The sequence below is a fragment of the Lagopus muta genome, chromosome Z, assembly GCF_023343835.1.
Source record: "Lagopus muta isolate bLagMut1 chromosome Z, bLagMut1 primary, whole genome shotgun sequence".
In the NCBI taxonomy this organism is placed as follows: domain Eukaryota; kingdom Metazoa; phylum Chordata; class Aves; order Galliformes; family Phasianidae; genus Lagopus; species Lagopus muta.
Window position 1 is genome coordinate 69954078 of NC_064472.1, and position 21051 is coordinate 69975128.

At 39.0% G+C, this 21051-nt stretch overlaps 1 protein-coding gene and 2 pseudogenes across 1 annotated transcript in view; 2 read left to right on the forward strand and 1 right to left on the reverse strand.

Moving 5' to 3' along the window:
- Nucleotides 1-3037: 3037 nt before the first annotated feature.
- On the forward strand, nucleotides 3038-7391 carry LOC125687412 (cAMP-dependent protein kinase catalytic subunit beta-like; annotated as a pseudogene).
- Nucleotides 7392-8007: 616 nt separating this feature from the next.
- LOC125687413 (cAMP-dependent protein kinase catalytic subunit beta-like) lies at nucleotides 8008-10149 on the forward strand (annotated as a pseudogene).
- Nucleotides 10150-10217: 68 nt separating this feature from the next.
- Nucleotides 10218-21051, reverse strand: part of LOC125687414 (atrial natriuretic peptide receptor 1-like) — a 67423-nt gene continuing 56589 nt past the window's right edge. The window contains exons 15-24 of the mRNA XM_048932540.1: nucleotides 20305-20353; nucleotides 19309-19410; nucleotides 18244-18363; nucleotides 17220-17313; nucleotides 16341-16428; nucleotides 15272-15411; nucleotides 14165-14317; nucleotides 13243-13341; nucleotides 11078-11169; nucleotides 10218-10467 (exon numbers count right to left, since the gene is read on the reverse strand). Coding sequence (XP_048788497.1) covers nucleotides 10303-10467; nucleotides 11078-11169; nucleotides 13243-13341; nucleotides 14165-14317; nucleotides 15272-15411; nucleotides 16341-16428; nucleotides 17220-17313; nucleotides 18244-18363; nucleotides 19309-19410; nucleotides 20305-20353 — 1102 coding nt within the window. The 3' untranslated portion in view covers nucleotides 10218-10302. The remainder of the gene's footprint in view (nucleotides 10468-11077; nucleotides 11170-13242; nucleotides 13342-14164; nucleotides 14318-15271; nucleotides 15412-16340; nucleotides 16429-17219; nucleotides 17314-18243; nucleotides 18364-19308; nucleotides 19411-20304; nucleotides 20354-21051) is intronic.

Below are 21051 nucleotides of genomic sequence, written 5' to 3' on the forward strand. Positions count from 1 at the left end.
CTCTATACCTTGTGCTAGGAAGGCAAGAACTGAAAAACAGAGATGCTGTAGTTATTCATGAAAGTGATAAAGACCAGAAAGGCTTTGTAGACAGCACTGTATTACTGAGTTATATTCTGGTCACATAAGAAGTGTGTTTAGTGCACTGCTTAGTGTGTGTATGAAACTTCGCTTTGGTAGCTTAGCCTGAAGGGGCTCCACAAGGAGGGACCAAGAAGAATGTCCTGCCTGGAGGCAGAACACTGGAGTTACAGGAAAAAAAAAGAAAAAAAAAAAGAAAAAAGAAAAGGGTATGTAGTAGGGGTCTGTTGCCAGGAATACCAATTTGTCTTCAGATCTCATCAAAACCCCTATTTACACATCGCTGGATTTTTACTGTGGAATGCATTGATAATTATTACAATTGTGCCAACTCATGCTCATAAAGATGCCACTACAGTAGCTTTTTTTTATTTTTTTTTTAACATTCTCTGTTCTAATGCCATTGAAATTCAAGGCAAAATTCCCAAGGATGTAAAAAGTAAAAGTTTAATGTGGAACTTGAAGTCAATCTTAGTGCTACATGAAAATCCAGCACTAGTCCCTAAAAAGGATGCATATGTGCATAAAAACTGGATCAGTGCAAAAGAAGAGATACAAATACAGATGGGACAGCCTTGTACATTTCTAAATCAGAGGACTGGGGCTAACGTGTGATGGGACATTAAGTAGCATCTTGCAAATTCATGTGTGCTCTTCTGAAGGTTTCAGTCATCAGGGTTCCTGCACCAACAAACTCTATGAAACCCACTCTCTCACATTTCAAACTGGTTGTGTTATATCTGTACATCAGGAAGTGCATTTTAGCAGATTTTAAATTGGTAAGAAATGAAAATTTCCCCCATTTTCTTTCGAGAGAACTGAGTTGCAAAATTTTATCTTTGCATTCTATGTTAGAATGCAATAATGTATAATCCAATGTTTTATGCTGCCTGGTGTAATGTAGAGGAAAATTCAGACAGAATTAGGAGAACAGAGTAGTCCTTACCTGGAAAGCAGATATGTTAGCCAGTTGAAAAACAAGGATAATCTTGCATAGCCTTGTCTTTTTACTGGTCTAAAAAGACAGCCCCAGAAGGATAGGCTTAAAAAAACCAAAGACTCTTACTATAGAGTTCAATTCAGATACAAAGGAGTTGGGGGTCCAGGTGGTGTGGGAGAGGTGCCTGCCTGCTCTACATCTTGGGGAACCACATGACAGCCTCTTCTCGGACATGGTCAAGACACCAGGCATCCTCTGACTCCATAGTCAGGCTCAGCATCCATACTATGCCCTCATACTGTTTGCAAAGAATGCCTGATTGCATTTTCTTTAAACAAATTGATGATTCTGATTTCACTTCATAGCTGTAGAAAGAAGCAGACAGCTTTTCTGTTTATTCAAAAAGGAGTGTGGAACTGGAGATATCTGTAAATATCAATAACAAGCCAAATAAAAGATGTTTGCTGGGGATAAAGTCTTAACTTTTTAGTGGCAAAAGAGTCTCCTCCCAATGCCAATGGTTTGAAAAAAATTCTAGGAAGTTTTACACTACGAAATACATTGACCATTCTTTTTAAACTTGCTGGGACTTTTAAAAATATTGTGGTTATTCTATCTATTCCTCAAAATTCGCATTAAAACAAATGTGATGGTTTATCAATCTAATTAAAAACTTTCGTAAGTCAGTTTTTGCGTTAAGTGATTTATTTAAACAACCTGCCCCCGCGTCTTCACCTTCACGTAGTTGGAGCTGCAGTGAGTAATAATCACATTAACTGTAAATAGTGAAACACGTAATCTTTCCATAAAATCAGCACACAGCAACATAGTATTAGTACTCACTGCATTGTTTTCCACCACTATAGACACTGAAAGATTCAATGAAGAGGACCTAAGAGCATGCATCACCTTCAGATCTTCAGTGCTATTACCACAGCTGTCACATTTTCTAGTAAGGAAAAAATCTCCCATGAAAGGAGGAACACGTCACATATTTATCTGTACACAAAATCCCTTTTCAGAAGAGAATACCTGCTAGACTAGCTGACAGAGTCCACATCTGGGACGTGGACTCTGCAAATCTGAAGTATCTTATAGAAGAGCATTACATGGTTGTCAGACTTCACATTGACCAGATGGCAATCACTAAGCAGAATTTTTCCATATTGCCAAGCTTGCTAGGAATTTAGGCAGCAGCTTCCAGAGTAGCTGCAAGACTTTGCTCTATTTCTAAATGCCAGGAGCTCTAGCAGAACTCTGGAGATCTGAGTTTGCAGTAGTCTTAGTCACAAATACAGCCCCACACAAGGATGCTGATTCAGAGCAACAGAATGGGAGCCTTTATATTTGCAGATGTTATGAAGACAACCTGTCCTTGTATTTGAAGTTTATGTTGGCAACCATTCTTTGTTATCTCAGTGCAATCAAAAACTGAGATGTTTGCAGTGTTCAAACTTATGACACTTCCAATATAGCTGTCGAAAACATTGTGACATTATACAGGATCTTGATTTGCACTAATCTCTCTTTATACAGATACATTTCAAACTAGACATGTTTGATATTTATAGTCTTCCTTAATCTATATAGTTACACTAGATATTCATATATATATATTCTTAGATCTATATGTACATATATGTGCCCACAACAATACAAAAAAAATCAGTCTGTATAGCTAAGTCATCCCCAGGAGGTAAAAGCAAGACACACCTCACAGCCTTTATGTTGCAGCCACCTTTGCTGAACAAGCTGTGTAGTACAACATCTAATGCTTGCTGCTTGTATGTGATGTCTGGTAGAAATCTGCGTAGCTGTTTAGCATTCACGTCCCTGTAACTTGCCTATTGGTAGGTGGCACTGAAATATGGCTGTTGTGAATAAAATCATAGAATCACAGTATCATTAAGGTTGGAAAAGAACTCTAAGAACATCAAGTCCAACCATCACCCATCCCATCATGCCCACTAGACCATGCTCCTCAGTGTCACATCTGCATGTCTCTTGTACGCCTCCATGGGTGATGAATCTACCACCTCTCTGGGAATGCCTTTCAATGCCTAACCACTCCTTCTGAGAAGAAGCTTTTCCTAATATTCATCCAAAGTCACTCACAGTAGCTTCCAAAATGCCTGAAATAAATCTTAAGTACTTGCCAGTTGAGTGAGGACAGTTCAGTTTGCATCTATAACTGTCACTGCTTCTGTATTCTGGAAGATGAACGGTTCAATCTCAGTCAGTGAACAAACTGCCATTAATGGGGACTGCTATTTGAAGTTGCAGAAGAGATGCTTTTTTTCAAGGAGAGAATCAAAAGATTGAGAAAACAGAGTTAGGCTGAGATTGGTTCTCCTCGAACCATACAGACTCTAAACCTCTTGAACTCAACAGGAATCCCTGCATTATATTCAGCAGAATTTGAATACTACCCAAAGATCTGTAATGACAGCTGTCAATCCAGCGGTGCTCACAGCCACTCAGCATTTGTTTATACATAGAAAACTTCAGACTGTGAACATATTAACTTTTAAACTTTTAATTCTAAAAACAACAAAGCAGATTAAAACTGAGTTAAATCTACAATGCTACTACAAATGGACATAAAGAACATAATTTCACATTTATACTTGATAAAAAGACCTTAGATACGGCTTTTCTAAAAGCTTAAAACATGTTAACTCAGTAAAATAATACAATAAAGCCACAGAACAGTATTATGCCATGAAGGTACTGGACAAAAAAGAAGGCTGTCAAACTGAAGCAGATAGAACACACACTGAATGGAACAATATTACAGGCAGTGAACTTTCCCTTCCATGTAAAACTGGAGTATTCTTTTGGGGACAGTTCTAATTTATACATGATAATGGAGTATGTTCCTGGTGGTGAAATGCTCTCACTTCCGAGACAAATCAGAAGATTCAGTGAACCACATGCACAGTTTCATGCAGCTCAGATGGTGCTAATATTTGAGTACCTCCATTCATTAGACCTCATTTACAGAGATCTAAAGCCTGAAAATCTTTTAATCAGGATACATCCAGGCCGTGTACTCTGGCTTTGCAAAAAGAGTAAAAGCAACAACTTGGACATTATGTGGTTCTCCAGGATACCCGGCACCTGAAATAACTCTCAGCAAGGCTTACAACAGGGCAGTGGATTGGTGGCCGTTAGGAGTAAAATGGCAGATCAGCCTATTCAAATTTACGACAGATTGCGTCTGGCAAGGTAAGGTTCCCATCATGCTTCATTTCAGACCTGAAGGATCTTCCAGTAAGTTTACTTCAGGTAGACCTGGCCAGATGATATGGAAATCTCAGTGGTGTAAATGACATAACGAACCACAAGTAGTTTGCAGCTACAGATTGGATTGCCATTTATCAGAGAAAGGTAGAAGCTCCATTCAAACCAAAGTGCAGAGGCCCTGGAGATACCAGCAACTTGGATGACTATGAAGAAGTAGAAATTTGTGCATCTCTAACAGAAAAAATGTGCAAAAAATTTGCTGATTTTTAGTAGGAATAAGAGGGCAAGATGACACCAGAGCTCATGTTGGGCTCTTTGCACTCTGTTAACACGTGGGGTGGAGCGGAGACCATCATATGTCAAAACAGTTACCTAGTTACTTCATTCCACAGAGCTGACTGAGTTCTTCATTGACATCCTCCATGGGTGCAGTATGCACCAACCCTTCCAACCAGGCACAATTAAGCAAGCACTTTTTATGCAGTAATACAGAACAACAGATTGCTTTTCTACTGAACTTTGGTTTCTGTTGATCTTTGTTTCTGTGTATTGTTCATCTTTCCCCTTTAAAATGAAGTAGTTTTTTTACCCAAGAATGCTCCATTTTGTTTTGAATGAGGTATTATTTGTGTGAGTGAAATGGAAGGTGTTGCTGCTAGTGTGATTTAGACTGAAGTGAAAGGTAAATGCTGCTTTTAGACTCTGCCAGCCAATAGTTCTTGTCTGTCTCATGTCTGATGCTACAGTTTATAATAATATTTTTTCAGTTGCTCAGACTTAACCTAGCCAGCATTTTTAGTGTTTTTGAAGTTAGTATTTATCGCCATATAAATGTCTGCTAAATTAACTTGGAAGAAGGAGGAGTAAATGTTGCTACATCACTAACAGTGCTTCTTTCTCACCTCCTCCCAGTTAGTTTTGGGCAGTCCAGGTCACATTATGTCGAAACTGCTCTGACTCCTTATGCTTTCTTCCTATATCACATATCTGATTCTGTTGCACGGTTGACCAGATCAGCTAGACTGACTAAACTCTTCAAAAACAAATTAGTTCTGGAGGGTACTAAATAGAACTCGATAAAGTACAAGCATGGTTACCATACGTATGTTTTGTCTTTAAAGAAAGTCAACACCAGCACTGCTTACAGAAACATGTTCATCAACAGACTACTCCACTTATAGTGATGCATCTCACTTTACAGGAAATGCTTGTTCAGGAACAACCTTTTCTACACTACACAGTGACTCAGAAGCTTTTCTGATTTCACTCACACATCTAGCCAGTAGCAGGAGGCTCACAGCTGTTTTAGTCAAAGCAACTCCATAAATTGCTTTGTTAACATAGTTAGCATTAGTTAACTAGTAAGTTAATGTTAGTTGCGAAAGCTAATGTTAAGAGGAGGTTTTCAGAGAGATCTCAGAGCAGCCAAAAACAAGAGTTGTAATGGACTCTCTTCCGTTCAACAGCTTGCAATGTTTTCTATTTCTCTCCTAAGATTTCAGATCTCTGTAGTAAAATGGAAGGTATCACTGAGTGTTGAGTCTATGCAACACCCCCAAGTTCCTTCCTACTCTTCTTTCTGTGCTCCAGGCAATTAGAGAATGAAGCAAGAACCCAGATTCCCATTTGGACTTGTATCCACTACGCTTGCATGGCTTCATTCCTTCTTTCATTGGGCCCTGTTTTCTGACACAATCCATGTTTCTTTTCTCCTTTTATACCACAAGACCAATGACATCCACAAGGTTTATCATACTATTCAATAGCAACACTACACTGACTTTTTCTTTCCTATGGGGGCAGCTACAGGCTGGACTGTCCAGCCACCTGGTTGTGAAGGGATGGAGGCTGTTTGCAAAACCAAATCAGCAGTTAACATTGAGAGCTAGCTTCTGCCCTCATAGCTGGTGACACTGCCAGTATTAAGTATCCACTCCTGTAAAGCAAAGGCAACGACAGAGACTAGGAGATACAGGTGCTATAAAACAAAATATCAAAGAAAGAAGAATTAACCCTCCCAGCAACTGTTTGGAAAAAAGGGTGAGCTGAAGAATGCAGCCTTTTCTGGTTTGAACTCTGGAGTGCCAGAGAAGGAGGGGGTGGCAAACTGCACAGTCTCTAAGAGTATACCTGCTCCTGGAAGCACGGCCAGAAGCACCACTGAGGGGAGAGAGAGAGAGAGGAAGAGTGGATCAGGGCTCTCCTGCTCTGCACACTCAGGTTCAGGCTGTGACCTGGCAATTCCACTGCACTCCATCCCTTCATACGAACCAGTGACTGAGCAGACAGGGCATGTGCTCCTGCAGTTTTAGTGGTTCAAAATACAATGTACATCACAACACACGTACAATACCTGCCACAATGCAGAATGTTAAGGCATTGAAAGCAATTATTGGCAGTCTTTTTTTGTGGTTCTGTTGGGCCAGTACTTGATGTTCCTTCTTGAGGCATATCTTCTTCAAGGATCTGCCCAAGTTCACACTTGCCAGTTACCAGAAGTTCAGCAGTCCACCACAGGGTGTCACGATGTTTCCTCGTGGATACTGGAGCATGCTGGAGTGAAGTTGTAGCAGCTGGCTGTGCTGTGAATTTACAACCTCAAGGGGAGCAACACAGATGTTCAAGAGGTACAAGGAGGGGTAGGTATCCACTTCACAGTAGGATACAGGACATATTTCAATCTTGAGTCAACACCTCTGCCTGTATCAGGGCATGTCCTGAACTTCAGTACCACACACTTTGGCCTGATATCTGTGGCTGGATCACTATATCAGGTACCAAAGGAGGCAGGGGAGGGGGTTCTAATTTGCCTGTGGACATGATTAATGTCTGCTTCGCAATGAAAATCGGGGTGTCAACTACTACCTCTGCTGGCCATGTATCAACCACTGGAAGATTTACTGATTCCCTAACCTCTACCAATCTCCCCCAAGGTGCAAGGAAACCACAACATTTTTGATCCTACTTGCACCTTCCAAGGCCATTTTACCTTGTGTTTCCTGGGCTCTAGGTCCTCAGGGGCAGGGAGCAGAAAATTATTCATGGCACCAATTTGTGGCTTGAGCGAGCTGTCCTTTTGTGCAATTTGTATCCTAAGCAGGGAGGCTCAAGTTGTCTGCAGTATTCTTAAAGCGCTGGGTCTGCCATCACTGGTCTCTCATTCAAGTCCCACAGAGTTTCATAAAGCCTCTTGGTTCACCCCTGAATCTGCCTTCAGAGCAGCCTTCAGGATTCTAGTGTATCTTCCTATTTGGCCTGCTCCTTTTAGATTTTAGGGCAGGTGAAACTGCCATTTGATGTTGTTGTCTTTGGCCCATTTCTGCACAGATGCACCCATGAAGTGTGTACCCTGGTCACTCTCAATGACCTCAGGAGTCCCCTGTAATATCATCAACCTAGTCTGAGCTTTAATGGTATAGGCTTGGTTTGCCTTTGCTACAGGATAGGCTTGCACCAATCCACTTGCTGTATGAACAGAGGTTAGGGCATATTTAGCCCCCTCAAATTGAGGAAGGGGATCTATATAATCTATCTGCCATTGCTGTAATGGGTTGTGTCCTCTAGCAAGAGGACACAGCCTTTTTTTTTTTTTTTTTTTTTTGTGGATTTTAGAAGGATTTGGGATTCTATTTCTACTAGATAGGAGTCTTTGGAAAATCTAATGTTATTGCTGTGTTTACTTCCCCTTGAAGCTGAAGAAGGAACTAATATCAATCTCTTATTACTATCATAGACCGCACATGCAGCATCAAGAGTATGCTAACTGCATGGCAACATGGACAATTAGACAGCTGCTTATTTAAGCTACATATATTTACACCAGAAAAATCACTTCTACATGAATGTTTTGTAAACAATACTCAGGATCAGTAAGAGAATGGAGGGTAAAGAAGCAGAAGAACAGCAGCCTATGCCAGTGCTACAACTTCCCTGGGCAGCCAGTGCCAGTGCTACCTCATCCTCACTGTGAATAAGTTGCTTTGCATGCTGGTAGATAACTTCCCCACTTTATGACTATTTCCCCTTGTCCTGTCCCCACAGACTGCTGAAAAGAGGTTTGCCATGTCTCGTCGACTCCTCCCACACTTAAGAAACATACAAACATTAATGAGATCCCCTCTGAGTCTTCTTTTGTAACGGCTGAGCAGACCCAGCTCGCTCAGCCTCTCCCCAGAGGAGAGATGCATCAGGCCTTTGGTGGGGGACAGAGCTCGCCTCCTCTGCTGCAGCCAGGAGATACAGAGATCCAGCAGCTCTAACACTGCCGCGCCGCCTCACGAGCCCTGCCCAGCACCGCCTGGCATCCCACCTGTCCCACGCCGCACCACCAAGGAGGGCAACGAGATCAAGAGCATGAAAGTGTCCTAACCAAAGCCAAAAACAACTGTTTAAGAAAATGGGAAAGCTCCCCTCAGAATACTGCTGCTCTAGATGAGTTTGAGAGACAAAAAACTCTTGGAACGGGATCATTCAGGAGAGTTACAATTGTGAAGCATAAAGCCAGAAAACAGTATTATGCCATAAAAATACTGGACAAACAGAAGGCTGTCAAACTGAAGCAGACAGAATACACACTGAATGGAAGAATATTACAGGCAGTGAACCTTCCCTTTCTTGTAAAACTAGAGTACTCTTTTAGGGATGGTTGAAATTTATACACGGTGTAGAATAGAATGTTGTTTCTGCATTAGATATTGAAAAAGGGGAATTGATCTGAAGAAGTAGAGCACAATGTATTTGTATTTTGCAACTTGCCCTTAGAAATAGCTGATGTGAAAAGGTAGACATACCATATATGTCTATTTTAGAAGTACAGTTGCTGAGTTATGTGATTAATTCTTGCTTGCAAAACTGCGATAGTTTTTAAATGTTCCAAAAGGTATAGGTATAGTATTATGGACTAGAAAGGTTATTGCAGGACTATTCTGTTTGCATAAGGGATCCTCAGCAAAAGAAAAACAGACTTAAACATCAAAGAAGCCAGGTCCTCCATAAAAGGCTGGAATGCCTTGCTCTATGGGTAGGCTGGGATGCAACAGACAGGCACGAAGATACTCCCCTCTATCCTCCTTCCAAGCTTATCTCTATGCAAGGATGAGCAGATGTCCAGAAGCGATGACTGAGTGTTGAATGAGCAAATGTGAGAAGTTAACTAACCAGCAATATATGCTTAGCTAGCAAAAATTGATGTTTATCCAATATCTGCACGTTTAATTGAGCATCAGGAAGATTGTGAACCTGAAGTACTCAGCCAATGAGGAACCAGGGGAGAAAGAAATAAGCATCGAGTGATAGGGCGTAAAAGATTTAATGCTGTTTTCTGTGCACTCCTGCTTGCTCCCGCCATTGCAATTGCAATAAGGCAATAAAATCTGCTTTATCAGAGATACTGTCCTGATAAACTGCCTGGATATTTCCAACAATGGTAATGGAGTATGTTCCTGGTGGTGAAATGTTCTTACATCTGAGATGAATCAGAAGATTCAGTGAACTACATGCAGAGTTTCATGCAGCTCAGATGGTGCTAATATTTGAGTACATCCATTCATTAGACCTCATTTACAAAGATCTAAAGCCTGAAAATCTTTTAATCAGGATACATCCAGGCTGCAGACTCTGGCTTTGCAAAAAGAGTAAAAGCAAGAACTTGGACATTACGTGGTTCTCCAGGATACCCGGCACCTGAAATAACTCTCAGCAAGGCTTACAACAGGGCAGTGGATTGGTGGCCATTAGGAATGTTGGTCTATGAAATGGCAGATGAACTCAGAAGCACCACAGAGGGAGATAAAGGAAGGGTGCATTGGACACTCTGGGCACAGCAGTGTTCATGTACTGGTTCAGGCTGTGACCTGGCAATTCCACTTCACTTCCCAAGATGAGTTTTTGATTTTTTTGTATCTTTCTTGACCCTAATGGAACAGTGGTAACAGAAACATCCACAAGGCCAAAAGACATTCTATTTACTTACTTTCTGAATCAGAAGAATCAACTAACAGACTGAGAACAGACTGGATATTGGAGTCAGTGAGTGGCTAGTAAGCAGGACTTGAGACAGCATCACTCTGAAGGACACCTGGTATCAAACTAAATGAAGTTCTGTTGGGATCTTGAAGAGTCACAGATGGGTTGGGGACTGTCTTGTGAGTGGCAGACGCTTTCTTACCTTCCAGCCAATAAGTTATCATGTCTCCTTTTCCCTGAGAAAGAAAATGAGTCATGAGGTTCTAATACTACTCATCACTTGTGTAATCATCTTTTAATTACACCTCAGATTATGTCCCAAAAGGAGACTGATATGTCTGTCACACATTTTATATATAGGAAGACAGGCACAAAATCTCGCCTTAAAAAACAGTGTGCTAGTGGCAGCAGCATAGTTTAAACAATTCTTTGAAGTTCCCTCCAAAGCTACATCCAGAAATGGAACCATAGAATCACAGAATCATAATACAATAAATATATACCAGTATAATTTATATAGTAAATATATACTAGAAATATAGTGATGTGTTACAGTTGGTAATGTTGAAATGTTGGTATTTATGATGTTCCTTAATGAATTCTTTTATTGCAAGAAGTTTTGTCAGAATTACTTGTCAAGTACTACTTCCAAGCTGGGTGTAGCCCTTCACTCTCTGAGTTAGCAGGCTTATCCTAATTAAATGCCTGAGATACCTCTCCTGGGGGGCAGGAAACAGTCTAATCCATGGAGTTCAACAGAGGGCTGCATGGGTTAGAATTCCAGAACTCCAGACTACCTTCACACTCTCCTCTCTGAAAAGCTGAATGTAAATGTTGCATACACACCTTGACTTGTAAATTCCCACGACATATTAACACATAGTCTCCAATCTGCTCCAACAGCTGGTATGTACTTGGACTGCACTGTATTTTAAGAGCTGGAAAAAGAGACAATTGTCATATTGTTATAATGATTTAACCATTCAGGACAGAAAGATATCTTCTGTGTACCAAAGACCTCTAGACTTATTCATGAACATTCCCTTATTGTTTGCATGTTTCTGCAGTCATTCCGTTGTTGTTTGAAGTGCTCACACACACATGCTGCAATACCCTGGCCTCTTTGTGAGGGCATCTCAGGACAAATAAATGGCTGTCAACAAACACTACTCCTCACATCCTGCATCTGATATTATTTTTCTACTCCTCATAGCTTCCTGGCTGAAATTACAGGCAAGGAGCCCTTTTGCCTAGTAAAGAAAACCATGAATGCATAGTTCTACCTCATGGTTTATAAAGAGCCAGTGTCTTCTTTACACAAAGTGTTTACAGCAAAGTATAAACATAAAAGATACTTTTATCCTTGCTCTGCTTCCAAGCCTGTAAATAAAAACAGGAGGAAGGGATAGTATTACCATAATTCCACTTTGGTTTTTCTTTTCTGTTCGTTGGTTGCTTTTTACTTAGATGTTTTTTTGCTGGAAGACTCAAGATAACTCCATTTAGATTAGTAATACATGTTTCAATATACCCAGATACACAGATCTGAAACATTCTTTCCAGCAGATATTTAATACTTCAATAGTTTGTCCTCGTTTGGAACAAATCACACAGCACTTAGATTCCAACTAAGAGAAATTATAATTTACATTGCTAGTCATGTTTATTAGCTCATCTGTTTTACAGTGATCATCTGGGGGTTAAAACATGGTGACATATTTTGAGATCCTCAGATGTGTGACCAGAGAAAGAGGGGGAAAAGGAAATTTGTAAAAGATAAGAATCTCTGACTCTCTATTTATGTGATTATGAGCCATAGGGAAGACAGATAAGCATACAGACTAAAAGATAAAGTATCAAGAATGATGGAGGCAGATTTTGAAATCATCACTTTTAAAACCATTCCAATGACACCAGATCATACAGGGAGCCTGAAAGGAGCAGGAGAGAAATTACCTGGAAAAATGACATGAGGGGAAAAAGTTAGATGTGTTCAACTCAGGATAGAATTTGTTTTGGAAAAAGGTTTGTAATGGTGAGAAGGAATGGATCCTGCTTGATTTCTCAAACACCTAGGCTAAAGCAAAGCCATCCATTAGTGCCACTCCTCTGCCTTCCTGTGTTGTTTTTAGTGGATCATTTTTTATCCTGAAACTTAAAAACACCTTGGATTCTGCCTAATTCAAGTCATTTCAGAAGGCGTTGCAGTGTAAGCCATAAAACTATTTGGCTTCACTGCATGAATGAAAGAAACAAAAACAAACTATCAAGAATGAATGTTATTGAATCATTCCCTCATTTTTTAATTTAATTCCATTTCATTTCATTTCATTTCATTTCATTTCATTTCATTTCATTTCATTTTTTCCAGTTCTTGTAGTTCAGGCTAACATATTTCAAAAGCTGAGATTCAGATACTCATACTGGCTAAATATAAAGCTTGTTAACTAAACATGGAGCTCTGGTATCCCCTGGGAAGAAGTGAAATCGAAGTTAGCTCCACAGTTTATTCTACAGAGATTCTGCTCTCACCTCTTTGCTGAGATATATAACCTTCTGTACTGGCTAAAGACAGACACAGCTCCCATGGTGTCTTGCTATCTCCTGTGTTCTCCATTAGAAGAAAGTTACTAGTAAAAAAATACATAAAGTATTTTTCCTGTAAATTCAGCTGGGTTCCAGGTAGGAAACAAAACAGTGAACATACCCACATACCTTTTTCTGATCTTCTCTAAAGTCTGTTTCTTGTGTACTTTTTTTTATTGTTGAGAACTTCAAAGCCATGAAAATGCCCCTTTAAGATTTGAGGAATTGAGGGGATGCTGTTACAAAGGTTTTAGGGAATAGCACTGGCAAATTTCCCCATGGGCTATGAATCCAGAAATCAACACCTTTCTTACAGAAATTGCAGTAATTTAAACAGGACAGGACTCAAAGTTACAAAGCATAACATTTGTTCAATACTCATTAAGGGATGGTCAAAATTGCACCTGCAGTTTGCACCTCATTACCTTCACTGGTAGATTCCATCCTGGAAGCTGTGTTCACAGTATCTCCAAATAAACAATACCGTGGCATCTTGGTTCCAACAACTCCAGCTACAACTGCCCCTGTTAAAGAAATGGAGAAAAAAGATATTTTGTGTTTTTAAATCATATATTTAGCCATATAACCTCCTAGCCATTTCCTACATTATCTTATTTCTCATTCATTGATAAGTAAGGACTAAGTGTCAGTACTGCCTCATATAAGTCATATATCAGGTTTACAGATGACTTCCAGACACCATGGAAGAATGTGAAAAAGGGATTGGTGAGGGAAGTGAGGTTGAGATAAAGGTACAATGCATGAGTTAAAGCACCTGCAGAAACTGGATTTCAGCACCATAAAATACTATTTTTAGGGATAAGGAGATAGGAATCCTCCCAGTAGGAGCTACACACAGAACACCCTCAAGTCATGTGGAAAACTGGGAGTAGGAAATAACCTGATCCTGCTAAAGGCAGAAAATGTCTGTGTCCATCAAATATTAGTTTTGATTTCTTCATGTCAGCCCCAGGGTATTTATATAAAATTTGATCTCTTGCTGAGACAATAGAAGCTGCTCAACTTGCAGACACTGGACTACATAACGCATACCCAACTCTATCAGGAAGGAGTTGCAGGCACATATTAGTTTAGATCAGGCAGATGAGAGTCTGAGAATGAAGGCTAGATTGAAGACCCAAAAGCAACACTGTTTTGAGAGAACTGAGAAGGAGAGCACTGGAGCCACATTTATATACCCAGTGAACCCCGTAATGTATACTGTTGAGATGACCTCTGTGAAGTGCTCCATCCCATGCTGTACATTATTTTCATTGGAGAGGAAACACGTCCAAGGAGACCTTTGATAAACCAGAAATGAGTTCTTTTGTAGCTCTCTCAACATACCTGAATGTATTCCCGCTCTTATCTCCAGAAGGGTGTTGGGCTTGTGTGGGATCTTAAAAGTCTTGCAGACATTCACAAGGTCTAAAGCCATGCTTGCAATCTCACCAGCGTGAAGGATCCCATTCTCTTTGGGTACTCCGGACACTACCATATCTTAACATAACAATGCAACTATGTTAACCTGTGACATTATACACACACTTATCAAAGTGCCAACGTAACACAAAAGAAGCCCTATTCCTTTCTATACTGAGGCACAGCTGTGTCTACTAAGCAGATAGAGTCATCCATTGAAAGAATTCTGGATTTCATTCTTAGTTTTCCTACACTTCCTTCCTCCCCCCTCCCTCTCTTGAGGATCTCTGAAAAGAGGACCTCTTGGTGCATTTCTTCAAGAATTCCATGCTCTACAAAGCCGACACCATACCACAGAAAAAAAGTGTTGGCGTTTGTGGGTTCTTTGTTTGTTTGTTTCTGTTTTGTTTTTTTACTTTCCCACTATCTAAAGAATTCCTGATTGCCTTATCCCAAGCTTTTGCTAGATTCTTCTGGGTTTTGGATGTAAATCAGCTTTAATAGTGGTTAGTTGCTAGCAGGTTTCCATGAGGGCAAATATAATCTTTTCCTAAAAATCCAAAAGAAGATGCAGCTAAGAAGATAGAGCTTAAGGGGAGAGAAGGCTATCAGAGTCTTTGGGGGAAAAATAAAACCAAAAACCAAAACCCACATATTATAGCTTAGGAAATGGCATTTATGTTCCCTTGCAGAAGATACATTTTTCAGTTTTGTTCCCATGAAACAAAAATTGCCAACTGTGATTACTCAGTTTCCAAGATTTCAGTTCAGACTTGGCAAGTCAGAGGAACCAAATAAAGAACTTTTGCTGCACCCCAATGTTCTATCCACAACATTCACTAGCTATAGAAATGATGAAATACATGCAATGATGTTCCAAAAGTTTGCTGGGGCTGTGCTAGGACTTCTTGCCTATTTGTTTTGTGTGTCTTCCCAGTAGTAAAAAGTTTTTCTAAACCTCCTTCACCTGCCCTTCCTTGTCTCAGTCTCTGTCTTGATGTCCCAACATTTTCCACAGTTCAAGGAACTTACAGGCATCTCCTATTGTCTCCACCTTATAGACATCATAGTTATCTATGATTTCATCAAAAGTGGTATAAAGCTTGTTCAAGAGATCTACCACTTGGTAAGGTGTGCTGCTGCTGGATAGCTGAGTGAAGCCAACAATGTCACTGTTAAAACACAAAAAAAGAACATACGTACTGTCTTAACCATAGCAGTCAGGTAATTTTAGACATTCAGACTTCACTTTTTTCACTTTGTCTTTGGCTGGTGATCTTACAAAATAGTTCTATCTTAAAATGTTTACTTAAACTAAAAAACACCCTTCCCATTTGAAGGGACTGACTAACCTAAGTCTTTCTGCTTACTAATGGAATACAATGTTGGCTTTTTTTACAACTAGACTTTAATCTGTCAATCTAATTAGTCTCTAATTTTAGTTTATGTAAAAATGAAAAAAAAACCCGGTAGTATCTATCCATTTTATTACAAGAGCAAATTTAATTTACATGATGCTACAAGCACACATAATGACACCAAGTGTCAAAAACTGTAAAGATCTGCTGACTCTAAGGATGGATGTGTTTCCTTTACATTGCTAAACCTGGAAACTGTATTTAGGCTTGTCCTGTGAAATGGATATGAGTGTGTGTAACACCTACAGTGATGTGCTGCTGTGTGTTAGAGCTCTGCTGTACTCATTCTTCTTTTAAATAATTCCAATGAAAAAACTGAAACATGGAATCATAGAATATCCAGAGTTGGAAGGGACCCCCAAGGACCATGGGGCCCAACTTCCAGCTCCACACAGCATCACACAAACCCAAACCCTGTGTGTGAGAGCGGTGCCCAAATGCTCCCTGAGCTCTGGCAGCTCAGGGCCATGCCTGCAGCCCTGGGGAGCTGTGCCATGCCCACCATACTCTGGGGCACAGCCTTAGAATCTGACAATTTTGATAGACACTTATTTGCCACCTGATACAAGCAGTGGTAGTTTAAATATAAATTTGATACTCAGCTAGAAGCTTCACCTACGGTAGGAGCCTAGATGCTGCTAGAGAAGGAGTCAGTTCTATTCCTATTGTTCACTTTTATTTACCTGAAAAAGATGGTGGCACTTAAGTAACTTTGAGCTTGTGCACGTTTTCCTTGCCTGAGATCATCTGCTACTTGCTTTGGCAACATACCTGTTATAGAAGGTAAAACATTTTTAATATTTTGACATAGATAAAAGAACACAGTAATAATAATATGTTTGTTTAAAGATGTAAGAGCAGTGTCTGTAAAGGTAAAACATTCTGAAGGTGAAAGCAGTCTTAAGTATCAAAATCTGTTCTGCAGATAATGTCAGAATTCACAGTAAATCTCACTGGTAGCAAGTTCAGATTTTTCAGATGACTCATATTTTTTAGCTTTAAGAAACCAGTATCTATACATTCCAAGAAATGTCAGATTCTAATAGGGTGACTTGGGATATCACTAAGTCATTTTGACAACTTTTTGTTAGTGTTTTCCTCCTGTGTTGGTTTACTATCTCTTTGGTTTTCTTTATTGTCTTTATTTCTACCGTCTTGTATTTTTTACAGCCTCTTCCTTTTTCTCTCCTAGGAGTTATGACTATTTCATCATCCCTCTACTTTGAGGTATTCCCGAAGACATGATGTTAGCAAAAGTAACCTCAGTCCAAAAGCAATTCCCCAGTACTCATAACTATATAGAAAAACAGCCAAACAAGGTCAAAACAAACCAGAGCCACTAGAGTATCCAGTGTCCAGAGTATCCAGTCAAAGCTCTGAGATTAGAGCGCTGACTTTTAGGAGCGGTATATAACAAGTAGCTAAATGTCTTTAAACTAAGCAAGGAACATGTGCATCAATTCGTTGACAACTAAACTTATTACAGGATTTTTCTGTTGGTAATTAGCTAACTTCAAACCATTTTGAGAATATCCAGCTTTTTTTTCCTACTTATAACTTACTGTACAACAGACGATCGGTCTTCTGTTTTTCATGCATTAAGTCTTGGGTTCTCTCAGAAACCAGTATCTCCAGGTGTTTGCTGTATTTCTCCATCTAAGTAACACAGAAAATTGAACGAAATAATCTATTTATTGAAACAGGTTCTAGTTGGGCAGGATCTAAGCATTTGAGTTATTATGCTTTGAAAATATTCAGATGAGTAAAGCCCCAGGTTTGAGATAGGTTGTTGATTTTCTTACAGAATGCAAAGACCAGCTTTCTCCTAAGGTAAATTCACAATTCTATATTGAAGATCATTTCTTACACCAAGGACAGAAGCAAGTCCCAGTATTTTCAAGGCCTGTATGAATAGTAATGGTTAAATCCAAAGCAGAGACCAAGTTTCCAGTGTTTATTAAAATATGTTACCAAGACTGAAGAGGTATGTAAGTCTCTTTTTTTGTCAAAAATTCATACTGCTGTTTCATAAGCTTTCCAGCTATGCTATGTTTTTTTTTTGCGCCCTTGCTCTGTAGGAGGCAATAAGATGTGAAGTCAGGATTCTCTTCTGTCTGCTGATGGGCTTAAGACACACTGCTCAAAATATGTGTGTAAACAGATTTGTATCATGCTGGGTTTCCACAGCCCCAGCACTGTAAAATCACCACCTAGCCATAGGGGAGGGGGAAAAAAAAGCAGTACTTGACTGACAAAAACAAAGTGTTCAGCTGTAGAGCAGCTGAGAAAGTTAAGAACAACTGACAGGAAGAGGATGAGAACAAAAGGTCTCAAGGAGAACTGCAGCTTTGTTTTTGTAACTCAGGTTACATTTAATCTGCCAGAAGTGAACAATTGACTCAAAGTATTCCCATTAAACACAAAATATGAGATTAAACAAAAAATAAAATAAAATAAAATAAAATAAAATAAAATAAAATAAAATAAAATAAAATATAGAATAAAAACCCACAAACCCCACGAAGCATAGAAGTAGTTGCTATTGCAAGCAGACAAATCTAAATTGGATTGAAAATCTAAAATTACCAGAGTCATCATCATGTCAACAGGGTTAACTTTATTAGGATTCATCTTGTTTAACATCTTCTTGATTTGTTCAAATGTAGGCCTCTGGACTGGATTATTTTTTCTGCATTTTCTGATTAGCTGTGGCACAAAAAGAGAATGAGACACACAAACAGCCTTTTGTCATTCTAAGCACACGTAGTGTTTCTAATTAATACTATTATTTTCTTGGTGCTAGCTAATCAGGTGAAGCTGTATCTGCAGTGGTGAAAAATGGCAGAGCTACACCCAGACCTCCTGACTTACACAGATCAATGCTGTGTAACTGAATGAAAGATGTTAGCTCATGGAAGTTCAGCTGGGGAAAATCAAGAAGTAAATGCTTACATTCCTTCTACCAAACTCTGCATAAGGTTTTATCTTGTGCTTCAAGATATTGTTATGCTACTGAATCAAATGACCATTCAAAAAAATTCACAGGCACTTAAAAACTGAAATGTGTCTTAATAATTTTAACTACCCACTGAAATGCAATACTGCTTACGAAAAACCTGTTACATTTAGGTTGCTACAAGTCATTAAAAGTGAATTATTTAGCTCTTAAACTGAAATAAGGATGCCATAAAACCTCATTCTAATTTACCTGAACAGGCAGGGCATGCAGCTTCTTCTTTATTTGAGGCTACTAAACAAGTAAAACTTTTGCATAAGAATCACTGAACTCATGCTTTGCCTGAGACATATACTTTAGTACTTGAAAGAATTTTGCTTTTAAGCTAGACACATATTACTAATATTTATTGAACTCAACCTTTACAATAAAGTGAAAATGCACAAAAATCAATGACTGAATTTAATAACGTTTTTTATTATACTGACGATTTGAGGGGATAACTGAAATTTCTATTTGGGAGGATGACTGCTCTTCTACTAAGGATATGAAATCAATTTCATTGTTCCTTGTTTGAGATGTGCATCTTGGTATCTCAGTTCCTCACATCCATCAGTGATACTGCCATGAAACTTCTGTCACGTTCGTTGGATTCATTTCAATAAATAATTTTTGTATGCAGTATTGTATCTTACCTCTATGTAATCTGTGGGACATGGGCAGGAATCCTCTGCCTTTCCTGAAATTAATTCTGCTAAAGGTAGACACCAAGAACATTCTGCTGAAGGCACACCATCCTTCTAGAGAAAAAGGAATTAACAGTGTTGAAAAAGTGGCATTTTTTTTAGACAGCTTTTAAAAAGTACATTACTATGACAGTCTCTGTCTTTATGACAGCTTCCCTATCACTTTTTTTACATTAAAAAAAAGTTACAATTCAGTCTAACCTGAGTGGCCTTGTTTATGAGGCTTTTCATTGCTATAAGGCTTTAATCCATGTGTTTATACTAGGTAAACAAATTTTGAAATGAATATCTGGCAAGATATTTGCTGACTTCTGAGAAACATTAATGCCTACATTGGTCTAGTATCATGAGCTCTAAGAAGTGCAAGAATGTTAGTTTCAAGTTTTAGTTGTTAGAATTACTGTTAAGTAAATTATTTCAAGCAGTATGTAATTATTTATTCAGAACATCTGATTTCAATTTCAAGGTGCAATTTTTGTGTTTGCCATTTAGCACTGGCCATGAAAAGACATTTTTCTTACAGTAAGCAGCTCAGTTGACCTTCTGTCATATTCTTACTGGTGCAAGTCTCCACTGACAGGACTGGGAGTATTAGGAAGGAGGAGAAACTACTGTACCAAAAGAAAGATGCTAAGGTATGCATTCACCCTCTCATTAAATGTCAGAGAGCTAACACAAAAGCAGTTTTAAAGCCACAGTTATTTTCTTCATACACTCTTCTTTAAATCTTCTTTAAAGTTCTGGAGGGCAGACTGATATGTTTATGAAGAAGCTCTAGTTGCACTTTCCATTGGAACTGAATTTGCACCCAAAAAGTAAAGAGCAAAGCGTGTGTACTCTCCCCTCCTTCAAAGAAATAGTACAATTATTCAGAGTTTGTATTATATCTTCAACCGAAGCACAATCAAAATTACCATACAAACTTCACAATTCATCTTTACTTACTGGCATGGGGTCACTTCTTGTGGCAATTTCTAGTAAAATGATGGCATAACTGCAGGGTAATAAAAACAAATCTTAATGGAGTAATAGTTAATGGAGTCACTGATTTCAGCTTTCCAGGACTTCTCATTTCTCCTAATGTCATGACTGAAAGCACAGTATCCCATAAGGAAAGCTAGCAACTTTTCTGTAATCTGTTACTTCTGTGTTTTTAGAGATCTGCCACTGATCATTAGCACTGATCACACATCTATTCACAGATCAGTCTCAGAGATTAAAGATTTGAGTCTGATGGATTGCAAAGCAATTTTCTCTGGAATGTCAATGGAATCCATAGGGAGTATGTGCAAGGACTACATGATACCTATCAGTTAATCATGCAAGACAGGCCAGTGTTGTAATCAACGGACAGAATCAGATTAACCAGAATCATAACAGGGATGAGCAGTCTTTTTTTCATTATAGATCACTGTTCTGGAAAATCTCCAAGAAGTTAATGATAAGACATAGTGCCCAGAGTAGCTTACACAGTAAGCATTTTTGCTGCTTGTTTCTGAATGATATCTCCATCATCAATATCAACATCATCATCATTCTCCTTAGATGAACCAAGGTTAAATACACTCATCAAGGACGAAGAATGAAACAAAAGTGTTAACAACTTGATGTTCAGTCTCTTTATTGAACTCACTTTCAAAACTGTGATCTCTGGGAAGCCAATAACTCCTGCAACCAACAATATTGATAAAG